The 27,693-nt window shown below is 43.5% G+C and overlaps 1 protein-coding gene and 1 non-coding gene across 9 annotated transcripts in view; both read right to left on the bottom strand.

Annotated features, from left to right (window-relative positions):
* The window catches only part of PALM2AKAP2 (PALM2 and AKAP2 fusion), a 465,690-nt gene that overhangs the window by 236,519 nt on the left and 201,478 nt on the right, over positions 1 to 27,693 (bottom strand). For all 8 annotated transcript variants that reach the window (XM_040481932.1, XM_040481930.1, XM_040481934.1 and 5 more), the window contains exons 3-4: positions 24,082 to 24,162; positions 11,500 to 11,630 (exon numbers count right to left, since the gene is read on the bottom strand). In XM_040481932.1, the coding sequence (XP_040337866.1) occupies positions 11,500 to 11,630; positions 24,082 to 24,162 (212 nt within the window). The remainder of the gene's footprint in view (positions 1 to 11,499; positions 11,631 to 24,081; positions 24,163 to 27,693) is intronic.
* On the bottom strand, positions 6,102 to 6,207 carry LOC121035194 (U6 spliceosomal RNA). The gene has a single exon (XR_005792782.1). It is a non-coding gene; the product is annotated as a U6 spliceosomal RNA (small nuclear RNA).

Genomic DNA, 27,693 nt, shown 5'->3' with positions numbered 1-27,693 from the left:
CAGAAGCTGAAAGAGCAAGGTAGGACCTCCTCTAGAGCTTCTGGAGGGAGCACAGCTCTGCAGACACCTTGATTTTGGACTTCTGGCCTTTAGAGCTGTGAGCAAATATATTTCTGGTATCCTAAGCCACTAGGTTTGTGGTAATTTGTTACAGAAGCCTCAAAAAACTAATATTGGGGTAACCAATAAAGCCTCTGCTCTCACATTATTTACATCCTAGCTACGAATCAACAAAATGGAATGGGATGGGATGGGATGGAGTGGAATGGAATGAAAAAAGAGAAAAACACTGGTCTAACAGCCACATAAAATTTCTCCTCAAACATTACCTTCTCCAGGGAGTCTTACCTGCACTCCTTAATCTGAGTGTGCAGTACCCCTCCCCTTACATGCTCCTATAGACCCTTTTTGAACATCCATGACCAGACCTTTCCTACAATTTTGTAACTGATGGTTCCCATGTATAATTTTGGATTCCCCAGCTGCCTCTAAAAGCTTCACATCTCGTCCAGCTTTTCCTGAGATTATGTACGAATGGGGGAGACTGGGAATACCTGGATGACCAACAAGAAAGAGGTGTGTGGAGACCAAGAAGAGGGCAGGGCCACTGCACATACTCGTACAGCTTGCTTCTGCGAAAGGATGAGGGAGCAAAGCAGGTTGGAGTTCACCCAGTGGTGTTTCCAAGTGGTGACCCACTGCCATGAAGAGATAAGAGTCTAATTCCCCTCTCTATGAGTGAGCTGGCTTTCATAGCTGAGGTGAAACCAACAAAATACAGCACAGGTGATGCTATGACGCTTCCGAGTGGCCAGGACAGAAGAAGTCTTGCCGCTTCCAGCTGGGTCCCTTGTAATGCCTGCCCTCCGGACACTCTCCCTTGGGGAGCTCCCGGTCAGAACCCAGCTGCCTTGTGCTGAGAAGGCCAAGTCTGTGGACAGGCCACGTGGAGGGGCCTTGCACATTAGTCCCAGCCTTTGAGTCACTCCAGCTCAGGCCCTAGACATGCGAGTGAAGAAATCTCTAGGTGATGACAGAGCGCAGCCCCTTGAGTAACCAGCCATTTGCATCTTCCCAGCTGAGGCTCCACAGGAGCCTTCAACTATACTTCAATAAAGAAGAAAGAATCCGTGGGCACAATAAACCTGACTCATTCATGTTGCAAATGTAACTGCACATGTGCCCCAAGTGTGCTAAAAACAGTTTCTCAGGAAAGGGACAGGCACGAGGATGTAGGCAAATCCCTCCTAATAAACGGGTCCCAGCCTAACTCACCTATGACTGTGCACCTCTTCCCTCTCAGCCGGCCTGAAATTCCCACTGCTGACGTGTACACCTTGGGTAAGAGAGTCGAAGAATCCCTGACGGGCAGAAGTTGATTTTAGGGTGGGAGAAAGAAGGGGATCATTTCCTCTAGCTTCCTGGCACAAGTGTGCTAGGGAACTGGGGTCCTAGAATGGCAATGGACCTGCTCACCTCGTCTCCCACTTGCTCAGTGGAGGTCTCGAGCTTGGAGGTGAGGGGAAGGAGAAACTGGAAAGGCCGGTGGAGGCAGGACTTGCAGTGACAAGTCTCAAGCAGCCTCAGGTCCCATTGAACTCTTCTCTGGGGCCTCAGAGAAGAAGGGGATACAAGGTGGCGCTGTGGCTAGGACACAGACCTGGCTCTAGGCCCCGACGATGGAGCGTCAAGCCAGCCTGCCTACACGTGTCTGCTCCCTGCCCAGGTCAGAGCCCGCCTGCATCCCCGTGGCCACGGGACCACGGCTACCAGACTCCACCGTCAGGACTCCATGTCGTAAGATCGTAGGCTGTCCTCGCTGAAAAGGATCTGAGAGACCATGCACTGCCTTCACAACGCACAATTAGGGAAAAGCAAGGAAGGAAATATCAACAGGACACCTGATATTTTAGTTTCATCAAGAATATAGAGAGGTCACAAGGGACCATATTGCTGGCTAGGGGGCAGAAAAATGTGATTTTCAGAGGGGGAACTTTCTGTAGAGGATAGATCAGGGGAGACCAGAAAGTCTGGGACCAGCCATCAGAAAAGCTGGCTATGCACAATTTCTTCAACTATAGCAATTGTTTTAAGGGGAATACAAGCATTCCCCAAATGTGGCTCTTACGTGGTCTCAGTGCATGGACAAAATTCTCCTGCTATCTTCATTATTATGGACCCTTTAAACACAATTTATCTGACCAGTAACGAGGCGATCATAATGGAGCCTACAAAACCCAAGTAAGGCAAGATGCCTGGGATCTCACAGTAGGCTCTTGAAGTACGCTCTTCCACTATGGCCTCTACGAGACACGTGGGCAGTGTTGACATGCTGAGCACAACAGGGAAGTGTTTCCCCCCGACCTGTCCCAGCTTCCAGAGCTAACCACAAACCATAAGCATTCACACCTCAGAGTCTGTGAAGAGGGACTTTTCTATGTGGCCCCAGAGGGCAGGGACCAGAGAACCAATGGAAATTGCAGGGAACATAACTTTCATCCCAAAGAAGGATCCTGTGTAATAGTGAGAGCTGTTCCAATGTGGACTTGGGTATTACCTCGCAAGGATGTGAGTTCCCTGTCACTTTTAGCCTTTGAGAGAGACTATGTGCTGACTCCCACTCACTGGGTTCATTGCAAACTCAAGTATCAGACAGGGGTTGATCCAGATTCCCCTTCAGTTATGTATACTCTAAGATTCTATGGTTTTATGAGCTGTCATAAAATCATTGCCTTTGCAAAATCAGTGCAGCATTGGACACACACGCACTCAAAAAGGCAATCATTTCTTTTTAACTCAGAACTGACTTTCATGGTTCACTGCTTGAGAGAAGCCTTATCCTATAAGCAACTGAAACATCTGTCATTCTGCACTGAAAATCATTAATGCTATCTTCATAAATCTTTTTCCCCCAGTTTTACTGAGAGATAATTGACATATGTCGTTGTGTAAGTTTATGACATACAGCATGATGGTTTGATTTACATATATTGTGAAATGAATATCACAATAGGTTCAACTAACATCCATCATCTCATACAATCAAAAGAAAGGAGAAAAAAGGAAAACTATTTCTCCTTGTGATGAGAACTCTTAGGATCTCTTAACAAACTTCCCTATATATCCTACAGCAGAGGCAGCTACAGTCATCGTGCATTACATTACATCCTGGGACTTATTTATCTTATAACTGCAAGTTGGTACCTTTGGACCACCTTCCTCCAATTTCCCCTTCCTTCCCACCCTCTGCCTCTGGTAAACACAACTCTAATCTCTTTTCCAATACGTTTTGGGCTTTTCTGTTTTGTCTGTTCTTTGTTTGTTTGAAGATTCCACACATAAATGACATCATACAATATTTGTCTTTCTCTGACTTATTTCTCTTAGCATAATGTCTTCAAAGTCTAACTATGTTGTCACAAATGGTAGGATTTCTTCATTTTTTATGGCTGAATAATATTCCATTGTGGACTAATCTTCCATATATGTATATCACATCGTCTTTATCCTTTCATCCACGGATGGACTCTTAGGTTGTTTCCATGTCTTGGCTATTGTAAATAATGCTGCTATGAACATGAGGGTGCAGTTATCTTTTTGAGTTAGTGTTTTCATTTCCTTTGGATAGATTCCCAGAAGTGGAATCACTGGATCATAGGGTAGTTCTATTTTTAATTTTCTGAGTAACCTCCACACTATTTTCTGCAAATGCAGAATGCATTTGCATTCCCACCAACAATGCACGAGAGTTCCCTTTTCTCCACATCCATGCCAGCATGTATTACCTCTTGTCTTTTTTGCCACATAAATCTTTTCAGGGTTCTGTGTTCTGAAGCAACTTGATGGGGGGATAATCTTAGTATCAACACCTGTAATTTCAGCCTTTGGAGGAGTGGTGCTCGGCTGGGCCCAGGGGACACACTCAGCAATGTTTGGAGACATTTTTGATTGTCAAATTGGGGGTGGGAGGATGCTACTGGCATCTCCTGGGCAGAGGCCAGGGATTCTGCTAAAGATCCTGCAATACACAGGACACCCTCCCCGACAATAATAACTCTCCAGCCCAAACATCAGTAGTTCTGCTATTAAGAAACCCTGTTCCAGAAGGATGGAGGAGAAAACAACAACAAAAGCACCACTCTTAGTTACTGACAACCAACTGTAGTTGCCACTTCACAAGAGCATATGATCTGTACACATTACAACAACCCTTCAAGATGGGCATTGCTATCCCCAGGGTACCGGTGAGGAAACTCAAGTCCAGACAGCAGCATTGTGTCTAAGATCAAACAACTTGCAAATGCAGAACTGGGGCTCAAATCCAGTCAGTCAGACTCTAAGGTCCAGGTTCCTAATCAGTGCGCTGGGAGCCTTTTATATAACAACATACTGTTTGCAGCAGAGACTCGGGCTGTATACAGTCAAGAAAGAGCACTCAAGAGCAAAGGGCTTCAGAAAGAGAAAAAGGAACCGAGCCTAAAGTGGAACCTGTACTTCCAGACAGAACCTGATGGGGGCAGGCTTCCGAGCCACCAGGACCACTCACAATGGCACACTTGCTATTCTGCTTCCTGAGGAGATGCTGGTGGGGGCTGAGGAGGGAAGACCCCCCCCCCAACTGCATCCTGAGGTGAACTTCAGTGTGATTTCACTGAATATCACGTCTCTAAATTTTGAACTTAAACTAAACTTTTGTTCAGATGTTTGAGAAAGTGCGGTGGCATTAGAGCCAGTTGAAATACTTATTCACTTAGTTTTTTTAAAAGTAATCTCTACACCCAATGTGTGGCTTGAACTCATGGACTCAAGATCAAGAGTCACATGCTATACCTGCTGAGCCAGCCAGGCACCCCTTACTTCTTCACTTGGGTCACTTGGGGTCATTGGGGGCAACAAGTTACTTTACCTCCTAAGCTTCAGTTCCCCCAACTGTATTATGGGCATCATTACCACTACTTTGTGGCAGTGTTATGAGGATAAAAACAAGAAAATTGATGAATTCAGTGGAAACCAAAATGCTAGGGACCCAGAAGAGAGTAAGAGACCAAGGAACAATAGATGGTAAAGTGACCCCACTACATCACTGAGTGGTTTACAGTATCTATGATTTTACTATGGTGAAACAAAGAGAATGGGAAGGAGACCAGGGCTGAGTGCCAGATGTGGATGTGGGGCGGGGCCACAGGCTGGGATGCACAGATGTGGAATTGCCCATTTAAGGGCTCCAGGCTCTGCTGCTGGAGAGCAGTGCATCATGGAGTCAAAAATAGACAGGATGAAGAACAGATTGAATCCCAAGCAAGTGTCCTTTGTGATTCCAATGAACATTTCTGTGGTTGCCTTTTCTAGAACATTTATTTGTGGATGGCTGTCTTCTTGTTGGTTGCCAAAATCCCACCATACAACACACACATGCTTATGCCTAATGTCTCTAGTCTTCTGCATTGAACCTCCTAAGAATGGGGAAAATTAAGCGAATTCTGATATTCATCAGAGACCAACAGAAGCACTCCAAGAATGTTAATTCAGAAGCAGAAATGGGCCAGTTCATAGGCGTCTTGAACTTTCTTTTTAAAAGTTGCAATGCCCCATCTAGGTTAGCAACCGGGACTTCAAAAGTTTATTCAATCAATATTTGATGGGACATATTTTAGAACTGACAGCTGATAAGATGAATTAGTCATCTGTGATGAGTCACTGATTCACACATGGGGCTTTGTCTCCTGAGAAGTTAACCTCCTTCCCCAATTCTGGCCTGTCTCCTAAACCGCTTCCTTCTACAACAGCAGCATTTCTCTGCATAGGAAGTGGGATCTCTAGCCAACTTCCCAAATTAAAGACTCTCAGAATACCAGAGCTAGAAGATCCTGAAAGACCCTTCACTGAAAAGATGAGGAAACTGAGACCAGAGAGAGTGTGAGTCTTACCCAGATTCACACAGCAAGTTAACAGTAGAGCTAGCATTAATACCCTAGCTTTAAAAGAGCTCGTTCCATTTTCATTTACTAGTCCCTGAAGTCCCTCATCCTCACTGGGGTAATTCCAAGGTGGGGGGAACAAATTTCCCCGTATTTTTCACTCATCAAAGAAAGTTAAGAACACTTAACTTTCAAAGCGTCATGAATTTGCATATCATCCTCACGCAGGGGCTATGCTAATCTTCTCTGTATCATTACAATTTTAGTATATGTGCTGCTAAGAGAGCACTGGAACACTACATTTCAAACATGTGAATAAAACCTGATGAAATTAGAAAGAGCATCTTCAGTGGGAAGATCCCAGGGCAAGTAACAGGACTTGTTGACTGGAGCAGATGTGAAGTAGGCAAGTGTCATATGGATCTAACTGTCAGAAGTCTCCAAGAGTATCAATGTGAGGCCCATGTGTGGCCCCAGGGACCCATCACATATAGTGACAGCAAAGAAAATGGTTTACAATGAGCCCAAGCCAGAAACAATCCTTTGGGCTTTCTCAACATGGCACCCCAATAGGAAATAAAGCATACAAAAGATGTGTCATTTGAAATAAAAAATTAAAAAAAAAAAAAAGAAATCTTTGTAAAGATTTGGCTGTCAACAATTCTGACCATATTTAGCCTATTTTACCTCTGGTTTCTAGCAAGTGATAGACTGAGCTGTCCTGACACTGGCCAGGGAAAAGTTGTACAAAAGAATGGCCGTCTGTTTATCCATTGTAGTGACCAGCTAGCTCTCTTCTTCCTTTCCCACTGCCTTCATGTAATCACTGTAGTGCTTTAGTGCTCTTAATTAATTCAATTTTATTTATGGTTTGTTCTTTTTTCCATTTACAGCAACTTTTCTTTCCTTTTTTTTTTTTTTTTAATTTATTTTTTGAGGGAGTGTAAGCAGGGGAGGGGCAGAGGGACGGGGATATAGGATCTGAAGTGGGCTCTGCACTGATAGCAGCAAGCCCCATGTGGGGCTTGAACTCACGAACTGTGAAATCAGGACCCGAGCTGAAGCCCGACGCTCAACTAACTGAGCCACCCAGGTGCCCCTACAGCAACCTTTCTTGAACTGTGATTTGCACAGATTATCTGGAGCACTCTTTAAAAAACAGGGCTCCTCAGCTGGGTCACTGAATCCAAATTTCCTGGAATAAGGCCTGGGAATCTGTATTTTTTTAAAAAGCTTCCCAGGTGATTCTAATACCTAGGATTTAAGAGTCTAGTTCCTTCCTCCCTCCCTCCCTTCCTTCCTCCCTCCTTTCCTTCCTTCTTTCTTCCCACCGTTTCTTCCTTCCTTCCTTCATCTCTCCCTCCCTCCTTATCCTTATGGGCTGCCCTCAAAATCTAAGCACCACATATTACAGTCTTGGAAGACAGACAACATTCTTAGCTCCAAACAACCACCAATTTACAAATAACACTTTGGTGAAAAAACATGTCTGTAAACCTGGAGCTTGCTGTATGATTACTGGCACTATATTTATTTATTTTTTTTCAACGTTTATTTTATTTTTGGGACAGAGAGAGACAGAGCATGAACGGGGGAGGGGCAGAGAGAGAGGGAGACACAGAATCAGAAACAGGCTCCAGGCTCCGAGCCATCAGCCCAGAGCCTGACGCGGGGCTCGAACTCACGGACCGCGAGATCGTGACCTGGCTGAAGTCGGACGCTTAACTGACTGTGCCACCCAGGCGCCCCGATTACTGGCACTATAAAGAATTTTAGACTCAAATGGAAAGATGGTGATGTTCTTCTTGAAGATATCTAAGGAAAGAGACAGGTTTAAGTGCAAATTCTCATGCTTTATTTGAAGTCTTTATCAAATTCAGAATGGCCCATACATACAGAACTAAGACATGGCCTAAATCCTACACACATTGAAGTTCTGAATTAGGTTGCCATTACCTTTTCTTTTTCCAAACTAGATGACACAAATTTCCATTCATCTTTCCTTGTAGGCATTCTCCCTGCTCTTTGATTACTATTCTCTATTGTTCCTTCAGGTTCTTCAAACGACTCCTGGTTCACCAGCCGGGACTGAAATACCTTCAGGGCACAACTGTACTAATATACTTTGTCATTTGAAGACAGTTTGCATTATCTCTTTAGGAGAATCTAACTTACTGTTCGGGAGTGACTTAGATAAGCAGACCCAGATCTAAAGACCTAAAGAGTGATAATCTGTCTCAAACAGAGAAAGTTTCTTTTACAATCCCTCTACTTAGTGGTTCTGCTACATTTGATCTGTAGCCAATTTCCAGGATTCCTATTCTATAAAGATCAGATTCTAAATTTGATCTCGAAGCCACTCCTATTTTCTCTCATTCTCTTCTCCCTGTCCCTGTGAGTTCTCAAGTTGTTTTAGCTCATCTTGTTCCTCATGGATTCACCTTTCTGGACTTTCTCTAATGCCTGCAGTTTTCAATTGAACAATCACACTGCTGTTAGAGTGAACTATTAGCCCACCGTTTTCACCCTCCCCTAGATCTGTGCCCTTTGCCACACAACTCTGAAGTTCCTCCCACTGAAGGTTGACCATCTCCTCCCCTGGGTTTTGGGGTGGCCATGACTTGCTTTGGCTAATGGCTTATGGGCAGTTCTGTTTCTGCTCCGCCCTCTTGCTCCTCTGCCATTGCCATAAAAGGAAGCAGTCATGGTTAGCTCATTAGTGCAGGGGGGACAAGTGTAGACTCGTCCACCTATGTCTTGGAGTCACTTGGCTGAGCTCAGCCAAAACAGGCAGAGCCAGGATACCCTGTCTGCTTAGGCTGTAAGAGCTGCAGGATGCTTGTGCTTCCAATGAGCCTTCAGGGCTGTTCAAATGGCTAGGACTGTGAGAGACAACTAAGCCAGGCCTGACTAAGGAAAGTGGCTTAAGGGGCTGAGGGTCCTTTAAGGGAAGAGGCAGGACAGCTCCCTTCTTCCCTTGAGACGAGAACTTAAAGACGCTAACCATTCCAGTAGAGAAGTTGCAAGGCATATGAGGGGAAGCAGAAACTGACTTCCAGGGTGGGAAGACACTCTTTCTTCCAGGGGCCCTGAGGAGGAAATGAAGCCCATCGGCTGGCCTGCTCCTACAGAAAAGCAGTTCCAGGGAATGTAGCTCACTCCCCAGCAAATGCAATGCCCAGCAGAGCCATGAAAGTGGCAGAAGGAAATAACCTGCCAAATCAAGGCCGAAGCACCCCACCTCCATCCTTTTAGGCTTCTATGACTTCTTTCCTTCCGGATTGGGTATCTATCTCCTCAAGGAGCTCCAAGAGACGGCCTGCATACGTTGAGTGAGCTCTTTATTCTATTGACTCAAAAGATAAAAAAAGAGATTTTCCTTATTTTTCTAAATATGGTGATGCCCACCTAAACAATATACTAGCCCCTAACTCTAACACTTCACTCCGATGGTCAATTCAGCCAAAACTCCGTCTCGATTTGAGACTCTCCCTCCACATGGTGGCTCATCCCACAGGTAAGAGTTACCACTTATGAGGCCAAAACAGTGATCTAATACGTATGCAAGCCAAAGAGAAACTGCCAATTTGGTGGGAGGACCACATTTTCTAATGCCGTTTAAGAAAAATAGAAAAGGTCATATAACTAATTTTGTCCTATTTTCCAAATCCTTTTCACCTTCCATCTGTAACACCTACAAGATGAAGTGACCCTGTCAGACTCTGAGAAAAGATACACGGCTTCTGAAAAAAATGATTTTAAACAAAATTTTCTGCCCATCGGTGTGTATACTGTCTCCTTTCATATCCGAGGTAGTGAACAGACTGTGTCCAAGCCACTTGGCTCCTAGGATTTTGCCAAGTTAGGCTGGAGAGTAATCTCCCAGGCTTTCTCTGCCCAATATGTGGGGTACCCAGTCCCAAACCTTCATTCACCGAATAGCTGTGGAGTGTCTGCTTTGCACCAGACCTATCTGTTGTGGTGACGTAAAACCAGTAAGAAAGGGGCAGGAAAATGATGGAACTTATAACCAGAGCGACGGCAAAGAGATGCTCCTACATTGTATCCACTGTCCCTCTGGCTGACAGCACTGTAGACTCTCCACTTTGAGACTTCCTACACCATTTCTCCGAGTAGCCTTTTCCTCCCCAACCTATTATATTGTCAATAGTTTCAATAATCCTTGGCTTCCTCATGTTGTGTAAGACACAGCCAGCTGAGCTACTTCTGAGGAGAGAAACCCCCGAGGCTTGGGATTCTGAGTGACTCCATCCTGGCCCTCCCCTGTCCACCTTCCGGGCTTCCAACAGGAAGACCTTTCGTACATTCTGGAGGTACTTGTCCTCACAAACTTGATGCCATATTTCCAGGACTAAAATTTTCTTCTTCTAATGACATATATCGATCTATCTAACTAAAATGGCTGGTAATAGTTTAGCCTTTACTCTGTGTATTCTAAAAAAAACTGTTTGTGTATATACACATATTCACCCACCCACATATGTGTGTCTATGTATATGCACACACGCACATCACATACAGCTTCTTCTTAGCTAGTTTCCCCACAAGCAAAATTTAGTTAAGCTGCTCTCCGACCTCTTTGAGAGACATTAGGGTCCAAGCAACGTACGGACCTAGGCCTTCAGGGCTTACGGCCAGTCTGTTTTCCCCGGCGACATTACTGGAGTCCCCAGGTACTCTCACAGACCTCATTCACTTCTTAGTATAAAGGCCGGTAGCCAGGTAGCTCTTACCCTTTGTGTTCTAAGAGAGCTTGCACCTCAGGAGAAACAGATGAAGCTCTTGAAGTTGATATTTGAGGCAGGGTTTGGTGGGATGGGATGGAGGGGGAGATTCGGTTCCAAGGCATCTCTGATCACCACCTTCCACCCCCGTCTCATCTCTCTGGCTAGGTGTCCTGGGACCTGGTGTGACTACAGTTTTCAAGTGCAAACCTATGTTCTTGGTCCAACCACTGGCCACAGGAGGGTCACTTATCTCCCAGATGGAAATGTTCAGAACCTGGTTGACAACCATAAAGGAACCCAACTCACCCTCTGAGCAGAGCAAGCAGGCAACACAAAGTGAATTTTTAGAGCACAGGGGTGCCCTCATTCAGCTCTTCTATACTCTGTCCTTTCCATTCCAAAACCCCCTGCTATAGTTTCCCCACTTCAGATTGATCAAGTGTAGCAAATTGGAAAACAGACCCGCTCCAGCAGCAATAACAGCTAACAGCCTGATTCATAGGAGGAAAAGGACAAAAGCTGATGGAAGAACTCAAAAGGGGAGCACTTATTGAAGGGGCAGGCTGCTTCCAACCCCTCCCTGGTCCAGGAAAACAACACTGTACTGAATGACAGCCCAATGCAATAATTAGTACCCAGAGTAATAACTCAGGGTTATCTGGAAAAGTTTAAAGGATACAAATGTATTCTGTTTAGGAATAGAATTCCAAAGCTCTGGGAAAGAGGGCTGGCACTGAGAAAGGCCCCCTAGAGGAGGGTAGTGGTTACTGCACTGTAACACCACAGTGAAGGGAGTGGGGGTGGAGAGGTGCCCTGGGCTGGGAACCACCTACCTCTGAATGTTATCTTCCAGTTGTTTGACTCTGAATTCATCCTCTTCAGACTGCCGTCTCCTGGCTTCCTCCTCTTCGGCAGTTCCAGCGGGGATACCCTGCAGCAGCCATTTTTCCCGAAGCACTTTGGACTGTGGGAGTGAGGGAAGAGAACAAACTAGATGATACCTTTCAGTCCACAGCCTTCTCCGTGTGGGCAGTGCCTCGGTTTTAGCTCCGCCCCTCATCTGTGTTCACCTAAATTGCTGCCTTTGCCTCCTCACTAATTTGGCTCCCTACTTCCCTCCCCTGGGGCCCAACCCCTAGAGAGCCACCAGAGGGATTTATTTCTACATTTTCTACTATAAAAAGTTTTTGAAAACATGTTTTTCTAACAGAGGAAACTGAATAATGAATGCCACTGTACCTCATCTAGCTTTACAATGAGACAGTTTGCCGTATTTTCCCATATTTATCACCAAAGCATTTTAAAGGAAATAACAAACATCATGACATTGCACCCATAAGTATTTCAGTATTAATCTCTAAAACATAAGGACATTTTTCTGTGCAACTACAATTCCATTATATAATTTCTTAAGATCACCCAATATCAAGTCCATCTCAGGGTGTTTTTTCAGAAAGGTTAATTTATGTTATGGCTCTTCTTAGAAGCTCTTTAATGGGGGCTCTTGGGTGGCTCTGTCGGTTGAGCGTCTAACTCTTGATTTCCGCTCAGGTCATGATCCCACCTTGCACTGACAGCTGGGAGCCTGCTTGGGATTCTCTATCTCCCTCTCTTTCTCTCTATCCCTCTCCCCTCCCCCTCCCCCAAATGAATAAACACTTAAAAAAGAAATAAGCTTTTTAATGATTCCCAACCATACTCAGCAGTGGTCTCCAAATGGTCTTAAAATAATGCACCCCACTTGTACCAGTGTACTAACATATTGTGGAGTGAAAGAAAAAGGCTTTGAGTCTCAGGTCAACAGTTCAGGAGGGAGCGATTACTGCTTTGAGAAGAGAAATGAAACAGCTCAAAAGAAAGGCATGTGGAAACTCCCTGAAACGAAGAGCAAGGCAAGGAAGGCGTGGGAGAAGATTTTTGATTTGGGTTTCTATTACATGGTCCCTAGAAGGCAGATGGTGGCTATTGGATGTGTGCAGAGGCTGAACCCCAGGCATCATGGCCAAGCATCCCCTGGGCAGGTCAGCAGTCCTGGGAATGGAGGCCTGAAAGGGTGCACCCCCAAGTCTGCCAGAAGCAGGGCATGTGACCAGTTTTTCCCGGGTCCTATAATGGCTTTGAAGCCACTCAACATAGATTATGCATAGAATAAGCACTGGGTTCCCTGGCTTCAGGCATCACTTCCATCAGAATCTGGTTTGACCTCGTCAGGCAGGCTGAGCAAGGTAAAACAAAGGGAACCCTTTTGATGGCTAAGAGCCAGGCTATGCAGAGTTTGGAGCCAATTAAATAGGATTTACGGAAATGAAAGAGTGGAATATTTCTAATATTGTGGACACAGAATTCATACTTCAGTTTGCTTTCTACAGCTCTTAGCAAAAGACAGACAATTCCGGAGGCTCTCATTTTTCTTCAGATTAAGCAATAAAATCACTTATTATAAAGCTATAAAATGAGTTACTAAAAATTGCCAACATTTAGTAATAGTAAGTTAGAATTCATTAACGGTTCTGGTTCACCATTCTATTGAGAAATCCAGCAGCCACACAGGGCTGTGAAGACCCTGCTGGATGTATAGGAGCAAGTTGCAATGTTTAGAATTCCAACACTTCTGAAGGGACTTTTTTTTTAGCAACACATCAGTACGGTGTCCAAGCAGCCATGGTGTTCACTGAATGATTCTTGCTTTTTATTTATAAATCTTTGTTGGTGCAGGCCTGTTTGATTACTCTTACAGTGCATAAAGAAGCATATTTATAGCAATTGACCTATTGCTTTCCATTCATTAAAGGCATGGGTCTGTTCATATGCAAGTGATTCATGATTATATGCTAAAGTGATTGTAGACAGGAACCACCCTCATCCCAACAGACTTAAACAGCTAAACATCATTGGTAACCTGGTGCCTGCAAATTTATTTACAACTACCACCAAGGACAGTGTTAAAAAAGTACTTTAAATATTTATAGAGCATTGTTTATTAACATAAAATCATGTGTAAAAGTTCACAGTACCAGGGTGCTGGGTGCCTCAGTCGATTAAGCGTCAGACTCTTGACTTCAGCTCAGGTCATGATCTCACAGTTTATGAGATGGAGCCCTGTGTTGGGCTCTGCTCTCACTGCATGGAGCCTCCTTAAGATTCTCCCTCTCCCTCTCTCTCTCCCCCTCTCTTCCCCCACCCAACTCGTGCACTCACTAGCTCACTCTCTCTCTCAAAATAAATAAACATTAAAAAACTCACAGTATCATTTGTTGACATTGGTTGCTCTTTCTTCTGGGCTGAATTATGGCCCCCTTTCCCCACCAATTCCTATGTTGAAGACCTAACCCCTACGACCTCATAACATAACCGTGTTTGGAAATAGGGTCTTTAAGGTTAAATGAGGTTATTGGAATGGGCTCTAATCCCATATGACTGGCGTCCTTATAAAAAGAGGACATGCACAGAAAGAAGACCATGTAAAGACACCTGAGGAAGACAGCCATCTACAAGCCAAGCAGAGAGCATGTGAAGAAGCAAGCCCTACTGACACGTTGATCTTGGTTGGATTTGCAGCTTCCAGAATTGTGAGAAAATAATTTTTGTGGCTTAAGCCACCCAGTCTGTGGTGTTTGTCACAGCAGCCCTAGCAACTACTACATTCTCTGAAGCTTTATCACAGAGATGCTTCTTCCACTGGAAAGTGGGGATGAGTGGGTTAAACTGGTTTCTCTTCCTAAGTGGGTTATAGGGGAAAAAAAAACCTCAAAAGCATTGTTCTCTACTCAAAATTCCCCAGATATCATGCTCACTTATGGTGAGAGGCTGGGCTGAACAGTGGTTAACAGCCTGAATTCTGGAGCCAGTCTGCCACTTACTAGCTGTGTGACCTTAGATAGTCTCCTCACCCTCATCGAACCTCAGTTTCCTCACCTGTAAGATGGATGTGATGACAGAGCCCATCTCAGGCTTGTCACGGGGATTAAATGCATTCATATGCTAAAAGTGCTGAACCCACACTTAGTACTAGAGAAATGTTTATTATTGCTGTTCATCCTGTTCCCCTGGCCTCTCCTCCCCTCATCTGAGAAAGAGCAGGTAAAATGCTACCTGAGGAACCTTCCTCCACTACCGCTGGTAGGATCCATGGCTCTCTTCTCTGCCTCCTCTAGCAGACAGCATACTCTAGTGCACTTTCATACTGTTTATATCTTTCCTCCTATGGACTCCCAGCTCCTCAAAGGCTGGGACAATTCTTCATTCTCTTCCGCATCTCATTGCTGCCCCTAGCCTAGCTCCGGGGAATGAATGAGTAAAGGGGTGAGGTGGAAAAATCTTGATTTTTCTATCACGCTAATTCCTTGGGAGGGGGCTATCACACTTTCACTGGGCTCCCTCAGCTGAAAATGTTTGACACTCACCTAGTTCAACTTATAGAGGGTAAAATCCCTATTAGGATTTTGGGAGACAGATCTACTGGCAACCTTGGTCTTAGAGTGTGGACCCTTCTGGAAAGGCAACCATGGACAGACCCAGCTTTCTCTACCCTAGCAGGGATGTTACACAGCTAGGGCTTCTTGGAACATGCACTGGCTGCTCCTGGGAATGTTCTCTCTGCTCTTCTGCACACTGTGCCTCCTGCCACCAAGAAAGTGTCTAACTCCTCATTTCTGGCTGATTTAGCCTTAGCCATGTCAGCACTTCTGGAAAGAGCAGCCTGGTGACCATGAACACTGAAAGCACATACGCCCTCGGATCTGTCTCTTCTTTGGATAAGCCAGTGAGGTCACCAAAACATCCCCAAAAGCTGGAGCCAAGAAGAGAGACAATAACAACAGGACAGTGGGTCTCAGAGAAGTCTGTTTCACAAAAGTGTTTTGATGTTATAGAAACAAACAAACAAACAAAAAAGCAGAGTTGATTTTTTTCACTTGGACCCAAAGTGGTAATGCTGGGAAACCACCAATTCAAATACATTTACCACCAAAGATTCCCTTAACCTACACCAGATCCCCTCCTGTTGTCTCTGAGGGTCGGCTGTGTTATAGCCTTGGGACACAATGTACTTGTCCATTCTGATCACACACGCCCATTGGAAGCACTGGTTTCCCTGTAGTGTTCTGGCCTTTACTGGCTGCCTGAGTGTTTCAGAATTAAGTGACTGTCTAAATAAAATACTAAAAATAAAAAACTTTTCTTTCTTATGTTCAAAGAGCATATACCAAAAACAGATACCATAGTTTACAGGTGGTAAGAACTGTCAAAACTTCACATTTGTCAAGTGGATGCAACGATGAAAAGTCAAGACAAGGAAAGGGCAGGCAGAGAGCTGGCAGTGGGCAAACAGAGTCTCGACAGGGGCTCCTTGGAGGGAAGGATGGAGGAGACGCTGAGGTTCATCTGGCTCTTCCTCCACACGTGTGTCCAGCTTCAGAAAACAAAAGGAGAACAGAGCCTCGCATGCTGCAGTATGAGTAGGCCTCACCAGGAGAGCTTGCACAGAAGCCCACTCCCGGCGATGTTGATTCTCAAAGTTCAAGATAGGGGTCTGGGAATTTGAATTTTAACAGGCTCCCACGTGATGCTGTCATTGACGCTGCTGGTCCAAGGACCTTGGTTTGAGTCACCCTTCACTAGAACCTGTGACTATCCAGATGTCTGGAGAATGCGTAAGCTTCACCACTGGCTAGCCAAACACTGATCCGAAGAGGAGCTCTTCATCCTCCCACAGGCTGTCTCTCCTCCTGCATCCCCATCTCAGGAGCAGTGGTGTCCTCATCCATTCCCTACATGCCAGGCACTCTGCCGGCTCCTGAGGACACTGCCTGGAAGACAGGCAGGTCCCCAACATCGCTGAGCCTTTGTCCCAATAAACAAGGGTGCAAGACCATTTCAGACTGTGATACCAGCATTGCAGGAAGTAGGTAGGACAATGTGAGAAACAGGGACCGATGGAAGACACTTTAGGTGGGAGAAGTCTCTTTGAGTACTTGCACATTTGAGCTGAGATCTGAGATCCAAAGAAGGGCATTTCAGGTGGAGAGACTGACAAATATAACAGCCCAGATATGGGACAGAGTTTAGCATGTTTGTGGACCAGAAAGATCGCCCAAGTGGCTGGACCATAGTGAGTAGGGGGTGGGGAAGGGAAGGTAGAACAAGTTGAAGATGGAAAGGAAGGAAGGGGCCAGATTAGGTAGAGAACTGCAGATTTGCTAAGGAATTTGGCATTTGTCCTAAGTACTGTAGGAAGAAAACAGATTCAGAGGGACAGGATTACAAAGTATAAGTGATTGGATTCTATTATATCATCAGGTAATAGAGCATGTTAGCTTCAAACAGAGGATGAGCAGAAGCTATGGAAGGCATGAGGTGTATCTCAGAGGTAGAGTCAACATGACTTGCTGACAGATTGGACATGGGGGTTGAGGGAAAGGGTGGGATTAAAGGTGACATAGATATTTGGTTTGAGCAAAAGGGTGGATGGTGGTATCATCATCTGGAGATTTGGAGAGATTAGAGGAAGAACAAGTGTGAGAGGAGCAGAAAACCAAAACTTCCATTTAGGGCATATGATGCTTGAGAAGCTTAAAATGGAAGCAACACCCATCTAAGTGAACATGTCAGGAAAACAGCCGAATACAAGAGCCTGGAGTTCAGGGGCCATCGGGACTGGAGACATCAATTTGGGAGTCATTGGTTCATATGTGATATTTGAAGCAATGGTACTGAGTGACGATGATGATGATAATCCTTATAGAACTCTTGCTGTTTTAAATACTTCACCTATAAATTCATTAAACTCTCACAAAAACCCCATGAGGTAGGTGCTAACATTAAGTAACTAACTCCTGGGCACACATTTAGTAAGACACGGCTCTGAGACTTGAAGCCAAATGGTGCACTCTGTCTAAGATGCCCAAGGACTCTCTTTTTCTCACATAGGATTTACAAAACCTTCAGGCACCGCTGACCTCCCCCTTACTCAGACGATCCCTCTCCAGGGTCTCTGACAGTGGGCTCCTCTCCCACTCACCCCTGACTTCCCACAATTAGGTGCTGTATCCTCTATTCATCCACAGTGGCTGATGCACAAGGCTATAGTTGAGGATGATAAATACTTGTTGAGTGAATGAATTATTAAAAAACCAGGCACAAGCACTGTATTTTAGCAAATATAAAATCTTAGACTATTAAGGCTAAAGAAGACCTTAGAGATCATTTAATCAAACCTTTTCCCAAGCTTTACTGAGGTACAATTGACAAATGAAGTTGGAAATATTTAAAGGATACAACATGATTAATCAAACTTTTTAAATCTACAGATAAGATACTTGAGATGACACAATTTTTCAAGGTGATACAGGAAAGCATTGAGGAATGTCTGGGTGATCACTGGGTGGTGGTGGGGGGGCCAGATGGGCAGTGGGAGATGAATTGAGACTAATCAGTCTCCAATTTTTTTCCTAACTGTAAATTTTTTAAGTGTTTGTGTGTTTATTTATTTATTTATTTTTAATTATTTAAAAAAAAATTTTTTTTATTTTTGAGAGAGAGAGCACGAGCAGGGGAGGAGCATAGAGAGGGAGACCCAGAATCAGAAGCAGGTTCCAGGCTCTGAGCTGTCAGCACAGAGCCCGACATGGGGCTTGAACCCACGGACCACAAGATCATTACCTGAGCTGAAGTTAGTGACTTAAGTGACTAAGCCACCCAGGCGCCCTATTTTTTTAAATGTTTATTTATTTATTTTTAATTTTTTTAATGTTTATTTATTTTTGAGAGAGAGAAAGAGAGAGAGAGAGATTGAGACAAAGCACGAACAGAGGAAGGGCAGAGAGAGAGGGAGATATAGAATCTGAAGCATGCTCCAGGCAATGAGCTGTCAGCACGGAGCCCAACACAGGGCTCGACCCACAAACTGTGAGATCATGACCTGAGCTGAAGTCAGACACTTAACCGACTGAGCCACCCAGGTGGCCCTCTAACTGTAATTTTTATAAAGTCATATCTACCCATATTTTTACTTTATAATTCTGGCTTATAATTAGATAAGGCTTCCTCATTCTAGGGCTTTGAAAATATTTACCTGTGATTTCTTTTTACACTTTTATGAGTTTACTTTTTATTTCAAATCTCACATTCACCTGTCATCTGGGTCACACTGACACTGGCTGTGTTGGCAGATGCTGTTGGGAATCTGGTGAAATCCCACCTAATAGAAAATGGCTTAAACACAACGTGGGGTGACAGCTGTGTTGTGTTTTTGATCATCTGTGTCCCCTCTCTGTTCTCCTTCTCCTTCCCTGGGACACTTCCCTTCTTCCCCATTGACTCCTGGGAAGATCTTGGCTTGGTATTGAGCTTTTGTTACATGATTCAGTCCACACAGAAGCCAACCCAAGACTTCCTAGAGGAAACCCAGTTCTAACTTGTACTCAATCTGTTCGTAGGGCCAGTGGAGATGTGGACATACTGGGAAAAAGGATGCGATGTAGAGTTCCTTTACACTGTGTGCCCTGCCTGCCTAGTCAAGATTTTAAAATTTAAACTGGCCTGTCATACACACTAATAACCAAGAAAAGTCTAAAATTAGTGCTAAAGGTTCACAATAGCAAGAGACACTATAACATCTTTGCAGCAAGGCTCCTGGTACCTTCAGGCTATGCAGCAAATGACCTTGGTGGGTTTACAATAAATATCTCGCAGGGTCACAATTTAGTCTTTGATTTTTTTTTCATTCAATCTTCTTGAAAGAAAAGGCTGTAGTTTTTAAAATATAATGACAATTTTCATAGCTTGGATTAGAAAAAAAAACCTCTAGTCAGGGTTCCCTGCTCATAAATAAATAATTCAAAGGCAGCTTATATATTGAAGATATGATATTAGCAATTTGATTCTGACAGTGCTGACTCTGTCATACAAACCTTTATAAATGTGACAGTTCCAAAGGGATTCATGTGGCAATACATACTGTGTGCCTACTCTTTCTGGGGCCTTGGACTGACCAATAAAATAGACAAATCTCTGGTAATTCGACCAAGAGACAAAAGGGAATATTAAATTTAGTCTGTCTGGTATAATATAATAGTTGATTTATTTTTTAAACTCACATTATCGCAAGTCACACAATAAAAACAATAAGAATAAATAATTGTTTCCATGGAATAAAAAGCTAAGACAATTCTTCAAAGGAAGAATAATGACGGCTCTTGCCTTATGACATATTATTAATACATATTATATATTAAAAAGCTAGGGGGGTTAAATGAAGATGGTATTGGCACAGGGGTGGCAGATTCATGGAATTAAAAGAATCCGCAAAGGGTAGACTTGAACATAAGAGAGAAATATGTCTATGATAAAGAAGACATTTAAGTCAGTGAGAACAAGGATGAATTAATCAATAAATCATGTTGAGGCTCACCATCAGTAAAAAGTAAAGTTATTCCTATCTTATTTCCTATGGAAAAAAAAATTCTAGATGGGTGAAAACTATTGGAAGGATAAGAAACATCACAGGCAAGTGTTTGAGATGGAGATGTTCTTTGCAAGGACAATATAAAAGTCAGATATGACAAAGCAAAAGAATTTAAGATGTGATTTCATAAAAATGACAAAGTTTTTATGAGAATTTAAAACAGCCCATCTACCAAAATCAAAAAAGAGGTCAAGGTTAATGTATTTTGGACCTGAATGTTAATACCATTTTATTTTACTCACATGCTCATGAGGCCTGTTATCAAGGGTCACATACCTTACTCTACAAAAATATATCGGAGAAAAAGCATAGAAGGATATACCTCTGTGTGAGTTACATCTGGTTGACAAGTACATAGTTGTTATGTTTTTTCTTTATATTTTCCTGTGCTTTAAAATTTTGCCTTTGCAATGATCGTCCATTCCTTTTCTCTTATAATCAGCAAAAATAATTCAGCTACTAAAATTGCTTACTGGTACCATATGTGAGCACTTCTTGGAAATTCTTACATCACAAATATTAGATACCAAATATAGCTAAGATCCTCTAAAAAGAAATCTGAGGTTCCTTTGGTGAGGACTTCAAAGGATCTGGAGGTTTTTTAATCACTCGGGTGTAGTGGATATTTCAACATTCCACACTTTGGTCTTTCATTGCATTGTAGAATTTATTTATTGTCCATACATAAAGTAACAATATGCCATTTTGTGGCATTACTCACTTCATAGCCCTAAATATTGCAATTACCAAGAATATTAGCCAAATAAGCATCAAAACTATTGTCTTGCATTCTATTTATTTGCCTTGACAAGAGACCGATAAATCTATCTAAATAATTCATACCTCATTGCATGAGAATAAGTATCCATAGACTATTTGATAATGAGAATTATGTCTTCATAAATATGAAATCTGATTCTAATGCTTTTCCATTTAACTTTGTACCAAGCACATATATTATTTTCCTTAGGGAGGATCTTAGATTTTATACATTAGTGAAATAATTAATTATTGACACATTTCTTAATATTTTGTACTTCAAGGAACTACTAATAACCAATAATGTCTCCATATGCTCTCAATTTTCTGGAGTCCATGAAAATATATTTGTAATAAAGAGACGATAATTGGCATCTCTCTAGACAAATTATTCAAAATGGAACATTTCACTTGAAGGAAACAGTGTCCTAGAGAAGGCTTGGTTTTGGAGAAAGTCATACCCTAGGGTTCAACTGGGGTTCCCTCACCTATAGTCTCTATGTTCTTGGGCAAATTACTTGACCTCGCAAGTTTGTTTCCTCCCCTGTAAGACAGGGAAAGTAACACTTTGTGGCCATTATTGAGGGGATGTATGTAAAGTACCAGTACTAGTCTGAAGTACTAGGGACTCAGAAAAATCATGACTATTATCAAGGATAGACAAAGGTATGACAAGGCTGCCGTGCCGCCAGGAGAAAGCTGGCCGAGTCTCTACCAAGAGGCTCACAGAGGAACTATAACCCCAATGAACCTACTACCATCAAGGAGTGAGGCTGCCAAGCTGAAAACTGAATGATCACAGGGAAGATGACTCACACTATCAGGTTCCGTCAACAGCTAAATGATTTAAAGTAGAACATATTCCTTTCTGGTGCCTGCAGTGATCATATCTCTCAGTCAGGCACCACCAAAATAACTCAGTTATTTTGGGATGATGGGCTCAGAGCAAAGAGAGGCAGAGTCATGAGGGAGGTTTCACCTGAGCCAAGGTGAGGCTTGATGATTCTTCTGGCCTTACTGCAGACCCCGCCTCACCAGAGCAGAGATACTTGGTACCTGCCAGATCTGGAGTCTTTCTTAAACCACCTTTGGGACCCGTGAGTCTTTTTTTTTTTTTTTCCATTGTTCAAGGCTAGTTATCCACCCCCACTGTTTACATGGCCTTTCCCCAGGGAGAAAATGACAATGCATTGGTCTCCACTTACTAAATTGCCATCACTTTCAGTCATTTCTCCCCAGGTTACAGGAAGACCACCTAGGTAAAAGTGCTGGGTGTTCCCTTAGATAGCCAATTTCATCAACTATGTGAGAACTTTACCAACATGACTGTAAAGAAATATCTGATCCCCTTGTTTCCAAGTCTCTGAAGGAATCTCACTGATTCCACATGCAATACTAAGTCCTTTTTACTGTTATTTCTGTTGTTGGATAGATGGAAGGATGGAAGGATGAAAAGATGGATGGATGGATGGATGGATGGATGGATGGATGGATGGATACTGTGCGGAAATCAGCAATGAATGAGTCCTTGACATCTTGTAAGAAGTATCTGATAAGAAGTGGGATTAAAAAAAAACCCAAAACACCTGATTTGATATATTTATTGCCTGACTTTTGATTCAAGGAATGCAAAAGCAAAGAACCACACTGAGCTTAAAGAGGAGAGGGGCTGTCTGGTCAAAGACATGAAAAATCTACCTTTAACCAAGAATTCACTGAGCTTCTGGTACATTTTGGTCTCTTGTAAAGAGTGAGTCGACTGCACTGTGAGCCAGAGTCCCAGCTCTGTCCAGACTGACCTTGAAAAATCCACTCGGTTCTATTAAGTGCTTTTAAGTCCCCCTCTCTGTAAGAAGAAAATACTAACTTCGGCCCTCAATGCTTCCTCAGGGATGGTGTAAGGAAAGAGGAACAGCATGTGGGATATATTGTAAGCTTCTACAAAGAAAGGTCCATAAACAGATTTACACAATGAGTAAAGAGAAGTGGGCAATATTCTCAGCATCATGCTGCTTTTCTTCCTTTTAAACACATCTCTCTGGTTAAAGTTGATAGTAAACTGATAAATATGCTAAGCAGATTTAGGTCATGCTGCTATTTGAAATCAGCTGGCTGATAATTCTCATCTCGAGGATTCATTTAGCACAACCCTAATCTAGAGAAGAATGGAAAATACAACCACAAGGACCCATCGTGTTTAAAAGAATCAAAATTAGCTATACCTGGCATCACCCTGAAGAGTCAGCCCCAACCTTCCCAACCAGCCCCCTGAGCAATGCATATCTGCACATGAATGTCACGGCAACTCGAGTGAGCAGGAGAAGGCTTCCCTAAAAAAAGCCCAGAGCAGGAGAAGGCATGCAGAAACTTCCAGCTGGCCCCTGGAATGTGTTCACAATATTCTGCAAGCCTGCAGAAAGCAGCATTCCACAGCCCGTGGAGTTCTTGTGTCAGTGACAGAGCTTTCTCGTACGCTGTACTCAATTATGATGCTTAAGTGCATTACGTTTTAAAGAAAAATAAATAAATAACCCCCGCCTCTCTCTTCTCCGGTGCAATGGAGACCCAACCAAGTCAAATCATTGCAATGCCATCTTTTGACCCACTGCCCATTCTAAGAGAACACTTCCAAAATTGTTAAAGTAGAAATAAAATGAATGAATCATCCGAAACACACAGTGTTGCTCTTTTATCAGATCGCAGCGCTTTCCTCTCCCTTCTCTCCGTATCAAGAAAGAAAATATTAATATGTTTAATGTGTCCAAGAACATGATGTTCAACGTATCCTCGGGAACCTCTGAACACACACACACACACACACACACACACACACACACACACACAGGACCTAATGCACTGAGACGCAGCCCCGGAACACTGCCTCACCCACCATGTGGAAATTCTCATCCAATTTCTATATATAACCAGCGCATTTCACATGCACACACCAGCCCCCAAACCCGTCCACATGCACACTATAATCTCATCAGGCTCACAGACACTGGAATGCTGTAACAATGCCCTGGGTTTGAGAAATTCACAAGAAAAGCCAAGAGATGGTTTCCTGACTGAATGAAAAAAAGCTCGTGCAGTCAGCGGCAAAGCCTTCACGCCAGGGCAGCCTCTGCCCGGCTCTCTGGAGTGTGATCTGCATGTCTAATAATGGAACAGGTTCGTGGGATCAGCCTCTTACCTTGGAATGCTGCAGCAGAAGTATCTGCTCGTCAAGCTCTTGTCGCTTGCCTTCTATTTCAGTCTGCCTCTTTCTTTTTTCCTTGAAAATAAAAGAGAGAGAGAGGCTGTAAGAGTAGGTGGGTGTTGGCTCCAGGAATTTTAAGGCCGGAAGCAGCAGCAGCAGCAGCAGCAGCAGCAGCAGCACACATCTGTATAGACACTTCCAGAGATGCTGGGCACACGCACGGTGTCACCTGCCCCTCCGCCTCCAGCAGCTTTCTCCTAACATGTCTGCTGTGGGCTCGGCGAGTGGGAGAGTCTCCTCAGTCAGCCAGGCTGCAGCAATTTAATCCAGAAGAAAAGGCGGTTTCTACACACTCACACATACACACACACTCACAGAGTCATGTTCTATGCAGTGTTAATTTGGAGACAAAGAATAAAAATGTCTCAACCGAAAAGACAGAGGATGTTATAAACTGCAAATATGATAGCATGTAACAGTGGGGAACTGTAGGGTTAGCTTCCTTCTATGGAAATCATATACACAAATAATCCAACATAATTTCCAATTTCCTAGGACAAATCATCCCATTGGACATCACAAACAATGCAAATTGATGGGCGGTCTTTGCTTAAACTAGTCTTGGGGGGAGCATTGCATGTGGGTGGGGCTCACTGAGGTTACAGTAAATATGAAATCTGAAGTTGGTCTGCCTGGATCGGACTCCCAGCTCTGCCATCTGCTACCTGTGTGACCTCTGGCAAGTTCTTTTATTTACTTCCCTGGGTCCGAGCCTTCTCTCACATACAGAGGAGATCATAATTTGTCCTAAACCTTATGCTTGCGGCAGGGATGAAATGAGACGATACATGTAAAGGACTTGGAACAATAGCCTGGCACATAGTAAATGCTCAATAAATGCTATTTATTATTATAATTGTTGCCACATGTATACATGTAGGTAATGCCTAGAGGCTGGTTTTAAAGGGATGTAATTCTCCTGTATTCGGAGCATAACCTTCCCACTGGAATGCACACATAATACTTTTCTTCTCCCTACTTCTCAAATGCAGACAATAAACATCATATAAATGTGACTAATTTAAGAATAAAAAGGCCTGCCTTTAATGATAGCTTACTTGTTCCACATTTTGTTTCCAAAGTGCACACTGGGAAGGTTTGCTGAGACATTTACTGCACTGGCTTATTTCCCTTTACTCTCATATGCAGGGGGAAACGTGCTAGACAGACATAGTGGCATTCTACAATACGACAGCCAATTCCTGGAGAGGACAATAATGTGGAAGGCTGGCTGCTGGGCTCTGTGTTAACGGAAGCCTTTATTTTCCGTAGTTGCTATGTTTCTGGGGATGTGCCTGCACCACAGCTATTCAAGTCAACATAGCAATAATTAGTGTTATAACCAAATTCTTCTGTGCAATGCACAGACTCTTAAGAAACGTTAGTTTATCATCTCAAGCCACTGGGAGACATGATATCCAAGTCAGGGACATAACCCTCCTGCCAAAGTGAGGCCTGAGGATATTTTAGGAACTCACCATTTACCAAGAACTCTGATCAGTGCTGTGTTATTGATGCTGCTTCATTCCAGAGTGTGTGTAAGTATGTATAATATGTGACCGTAGATGGGGAAAGTGAGGCCTAATGAGAAGAGCACACTTATCCAGTATCTCAGAGGTACCACGTGATAAAACAAGGACTTTCCGAACCAGTCACTATCTCTATATCCTAGGATTCCTCTGGGGCAGGTTTACTGCGCTTTATCATTCATTCCCACTGGCGATCAAGATACATAGTTGCCCAAATTTAAGTCCAGCACCAAGAGATAGTGCATCATGGACACAAGACGCTGATGACACAATACTTCCATAAATGGGAACTGAGTATGTATTCATTAGAGACTGGACATTTGCGCCCTCCCCCAAAATTCATATGTTGGAACCTAATCTTCAAAGTAATGGTGTTAGGAGGTAGGGACTTTTCGGAGGCAACTAGGTCATGAGAGTGGAGCCCTCACGAATGGGATTAGTGCCCTTACATGAAAAACCCGAGAGCTCTTTTGCCCCTTGTACCATGTGAGGACACAGTGAAAAGATGATGGTCTATGAACCAGGAAGCAGGCCCCCACCAGACACTGAATTTTCCAGTGCCTTGATCTTGGACTTCCCAGCCTCCAGAGCTATGAGAAACAAATTCCTAATGTGTATAAGGCACCCAGTCTATGGTATGTTGTTATAGAAACTTGACTGGACTAAGTCAGGGTTCTAATTACACATCTGGTCATTTGCAAACCTAGGCTTTCCCACCTCTGTGCCTTTGTTCACATAGAAAATCCTCACTCCAGAGTTTCCCACCATTGGATTAGTGAACTATGCCTTGAATAGAGAAAATATCACCAGAGGTTACAGGCAGTGAACCTCTACATGTTCAAGCAGTAGGCTCATCAGTGGTCCCTGTGAACAGATATGATCATGAAAGATGCAGGTTTTCAGTTAGTTCATTTAGAATGGGGGGGGGGGGGGAATTAGGTAGATACAAATGGGCATCACATTCCAGGCAAAGAGAATTGTGTGAATAAGGGTAGAAATATACTGCATATTCCAGGGACAATGAAGAGGGAAATCTAATTGAAGTGTAGAGCTTGTTCTTTGGAATAGACATTAATGATTCAAAAGATTGGCTAGGACTAGACCATTGAGGGCCTTGAATGTCAGGCCAAGAAGTTTGGATTTCATTCCACAGACAATATAATATTGTAGGGTTCTAAGCAAGAAAGTGACATGGTGAAAGGCATTTTAGGAACACTAATCTGGCACCAGTGTATAGGATGGATTAACAGGGGTCGGGATACTTTTTCTACAAAGGTCCAGACAGCAAATATTTTAGGTTTTGTGGAACATACAATCTCTGTTGCAACTACTCAAAGCTACCATTGCAGTGCAAAAATGACATAAGCCAATATAAATAAATGACCGTGGCTGTGTTCTAATAAACCTTCATTTACAAACAGAGGTGGGAGGCCAGATTGAATCTGCAGTCATAGTTTGCTAACCTCTGGATGAAAAAAAATCACCAAATGTCTTAGGAGGATCGTACATTCACCCTGCAGTGGGGTGTATGGGTGGGGATGGGTAAACTTAAGCCCACCCTAGCTTAAAGCTGCTCCAATCTGAATGAAAAGAAAAGGACAAATACAGGAACCAAAACTGATGAGACTCAGAACTAATAGGATCTTGGGGGGCAGGCAAGGCGGTGTCTTAGCTTTCAGCCATGTGGACCAAAGCAAGCTGGTGTGGGAACTGGCAACAGTGGGAAAGCAACACTTTCCCATTTGTGCCATATTCATATATTCCTTGAGGAAACCCTTTACTGGGTTGAAGCTCAAAAGCAAACAGTTGTTAATATATGCAACCAGGCACCAGCATCAGCATGTTCATATCTGCGTTCTGTCTGATGAAGACTCGGGCTTGGCCTCATCACAAGGACACTTTGTACATCCATGGCTGTAACAGGATTCTTTGATTAGTCGAATCCCCCTCCACGGTGATGGAGTTAGGTCCTAAAGTCACTCTTAACCCAACAAAAGAGGTAAGATGTGCAGCCAGC

The sequence above is a fragment of the Herpailurus yagouaroundi genome, unplaced genomic scaffold (assembly GCF_014898765.1).
Source record: "Herpailurus yagouaroundi ecotype Mexico unplaced genomic scaffold, PumYag 160, whole genome shotgun sequence".
Taxonomy (NCBI): domain Eukaryota; kingdom Metazoa; phylum Chordata; class Mammalia; order Carnivora; family Felidae; genus Herpailurus; species Herpailurus yagouaroundi.
This window is presented reverse-complemented; position numbering and strand designations above follow the sequence as displayed.